This window comes from Primulina eburnea, chromosome 16 (assembly GCF_022965805.1).
Source record: "Primulina eburnea isolate SZY01 chromosome 16, ASM2296580v1, whole genome shotgun sequence".
Lineage (NCBI taxonomy): Eukaryota > Viridiplantae > Streptophyta > Magnoliopsida > Lamiales > Gesneriaceae > Primulina > Primulina eburnea.
This window is the reverse complement of record NC_133116.1, coordinates 4,614,891-4,617,736: the sequence shown is the minus strand read 5'-3', so window position 1 is coordinate 4,617,736 and position 2,846 is coordinate 4,614,891. Positions and strand designations below refer to the sequence as shown.

At 41.5% G+C, this 2,846-nt stretch overlaps 1 protein-coding gene across 1 annotated transcript; it reads right to left on the bottom strand.

Annotated features, from left to right (window-relative positions):
* Nucleotides 1-1,682: 1,682 nt before the first annotated feature.
* Nucleotides 1,683-2,846, bottom strand: LOC140817321 (uncharacterized). The gene has a single exon (XM_073176959.1). The coding sequence runs from the start codon at nt 2,844-2,846 to the stop codon at nt 1,683-1,685; it is 1,164 nt and encodes a 387-aa protein (XP_073033060.1).

The window sequence follows — 2,846 nt, the reverse complement described above, 5'->3', positions numbered from 1 at the left end:
GAGTTCGGTGGATCCGATCATTAGGTGTCAAGAGTTGATCGACACGTGGGAGTTCGGACGTTCCGAAGTGTAGGTTCGGTGGATCCGATCATGAGGTGTCAAGAGCAGCTGGACACGTGCATGTTCGGACGGTCCGAAGTGTATGATCGGAGGATCCGATCATGAGCTGTCAAGAGCCAGTGGACACGTAGCGTTCGGACGTTCCGAAGTGGTGTTCGGAGGATCCGAACATGGCCTATAAATAGTGGTCGGATTTCCTCATTTTGACTCGCCAATTCAGAGAGTTCCATAGCATTTCAGTCGTTTCTGACAGGTTCTAGTCGTGTTCCGAGATTTGGGCACTAGCGGGGAGCTGCTGGTCTTGTAGCAGAGCTGTGCTCTAGTTGGGAGCTAGCGGCATCAGCGGGCTAGCGACGGACGAAGGTTTGGAATTTTATCAGTATTTATCTCAGGATTATCTAGTTAAGTCTGGTAGATAAGTTTAGTGATGGTTTTCACTTGATGAATAGGCTTGGATTAGACCTGTTGTCTGGTTGTTCCAGTGGATTAGGATTGCTGTGATAGAGGTACGAAAGTACTATCCGAGATATCCTGGTTGAGTATACATTCATATATGTGTTGCATGAGTATGTGGTGCATTGATATATGTCATATGATGCATGCTATTATGTCACGTTTATTACTGCACGTTGCATTTCATGTTGAGCCGTATTCTCCTTTGAGATAGCCTTTACTGTTGAGCTGTATCTCTTTCGAGATAAGCTATATCTTGGGGCCGCTCAGCCCTGTCTTGTGGACGCATGGACACCGAGAGTACACAGTGGCCGACGGGTCGGGAGGGCTTCGGTGGTCCGGGACATTTTAGGTCCACGTCTGTCTTGTAGTGGATGCAGTGACCCAGAGGTTGGACCGCGCGGCACTATCCACTTGGCGCCTCTAGACTGAGCATTGTTGAGATCCTTTTGTGATTCCTGTTTCTTGACTACCCCGGTATCATGATCATAGCATGTGCATTTCATATAGGTCTGTATACTCATACTTTTGTACTGGGCGTTCTTATCGCTCACGTCCTCGGTTTTGTTTATCTTGGACACCCCATTCCCACGGGGCAGGTCTCAGGTTGGATGGTTCCGGAGGAGCAGGAGGAGGACGTTGAGTAGCCGGTTGGCTTAGTTTCGGTATCATTTGATTCGACATGGTTGTACCAAATATTATTTACCTTATTTTGAGTTGTTCTAGAGTTCGTTTGGGTTGTATAACTATCATTTGTTAGTTGTTTCCGCTTTTATCTCTGATTAGTAATTATTAAGTTAATTGCATGCTTAGTTTTCAATTAGTAGGTGATTCTGGAACGGGTCACTACAATTGATCTCTTCAGGAAAAACCTCTGGAAATTCTTGTACAACTGAGATTTCTGATATCTTGAGTTGATCTTTAGGCTTATTTATCAAATAAGCTAGAAATCCTTGTCCGTTGTCTTTTAATATAGCCCTAGCTTCTGTTGTTGATACTATTCCCATAGTATGGTTAGCTTTGGAAATGATTGGATGAGAAGTTTGAAGATAAACTTCTTTTGTGTAGCAATTAAGTTGGGCTTGGTGTCTAAATAACCAATCCATTCCAAGAATAATATCATAGCTCTTGATAGGTAATTCAATCAAATCTGCTAGATATTCTTTTTCTTAGAAGTTTAAGGGACAGTTTTTGTAAATGATATCAGTAATCATTGTTGTCCCTAAAGGTGAGCAAATTTCGAAGCTATAGGGTAGCTGCTCAAATAACAGTGGTAATTTACGTACAAAAACTTTTGCGATAAAAGAATGAGTAGCTCCTGGATCAAATAAAGTTTTTGCAGAACTGGATAATATGGTAACAGCACCTTTTACGACTGCAGTGGGGTCAACTTCCTCCTCTTGGTTTCCTAAGAGGGCATAGGCTCGAGCAGGTATCTTTGGCTTTGTTGTGGGTTGAGCCTTTTGCGTTCTGTTTGGATAATCTTGAATACTGTGTTGATCACTTCCGCAAATAAGACATTTCCCACCTTTTCTCCAGCACTTTTCTTCTTCGTGATTTGGTAATCCACAATATCCACACTTTTTATTGTTGTTTCTTGGAACTTTTCCTTTAACAGCTTCTCCTTGCTTGACTGGTTGTGTTCTCTTTTCAAATTTTCTTTTCCGGTTATCCTCAAAAAGGTTGGACTTCCCAATTTTCTTTTCTTCTTCCTCTTTTTTAAGAAGTGTCTTGATGTCTTCTTCCACTCGTAGGGCTTGATTAACAGCAGAAACATAACTGGTAACTTCTGTGGACAGTGTTGCCCAACGAATATCGAGCTTTAATCCTTGGACAATTTTTTTCCTTTTTCTTACCTCATCTTCCATGTAATGTGGTGCATAATGTATAAGACGGTGGAATTCTGCCTCATATTGAGCTACGGTCATGTCACCTTGGACTAAATCCATAAATTCACATTCTCGGGTATTTAATATAACTTGAGTTATATATTTACCTTCGAACTCTTGCAAAAAAATTTCCCACGTTTTTGGGGTGTGATTCTTTGTCCACCTATGTTCCACTGTACGCCACCAGTTATGAGCTGCTTCTTCAAATAAGTAAGTGGAAAAGTTCACCTTTTGTTCTTCAGAATAATTGAGAATAGAGAATATTTTATTGATTTTGCTTAACCAAGATTCTGCTTGATAAGCATCTGGTTTTCCTTCAAACTTTGGCGGTTTGAATCTCAAAAATCTCTCAAGAGCTCTATCATTCGCCTCAAGGTGATGTTCTTGAGCTTGATCATGAGGTCGTTGCTGATTTTGCTGACAAAACTGCACAAATTGATGCAT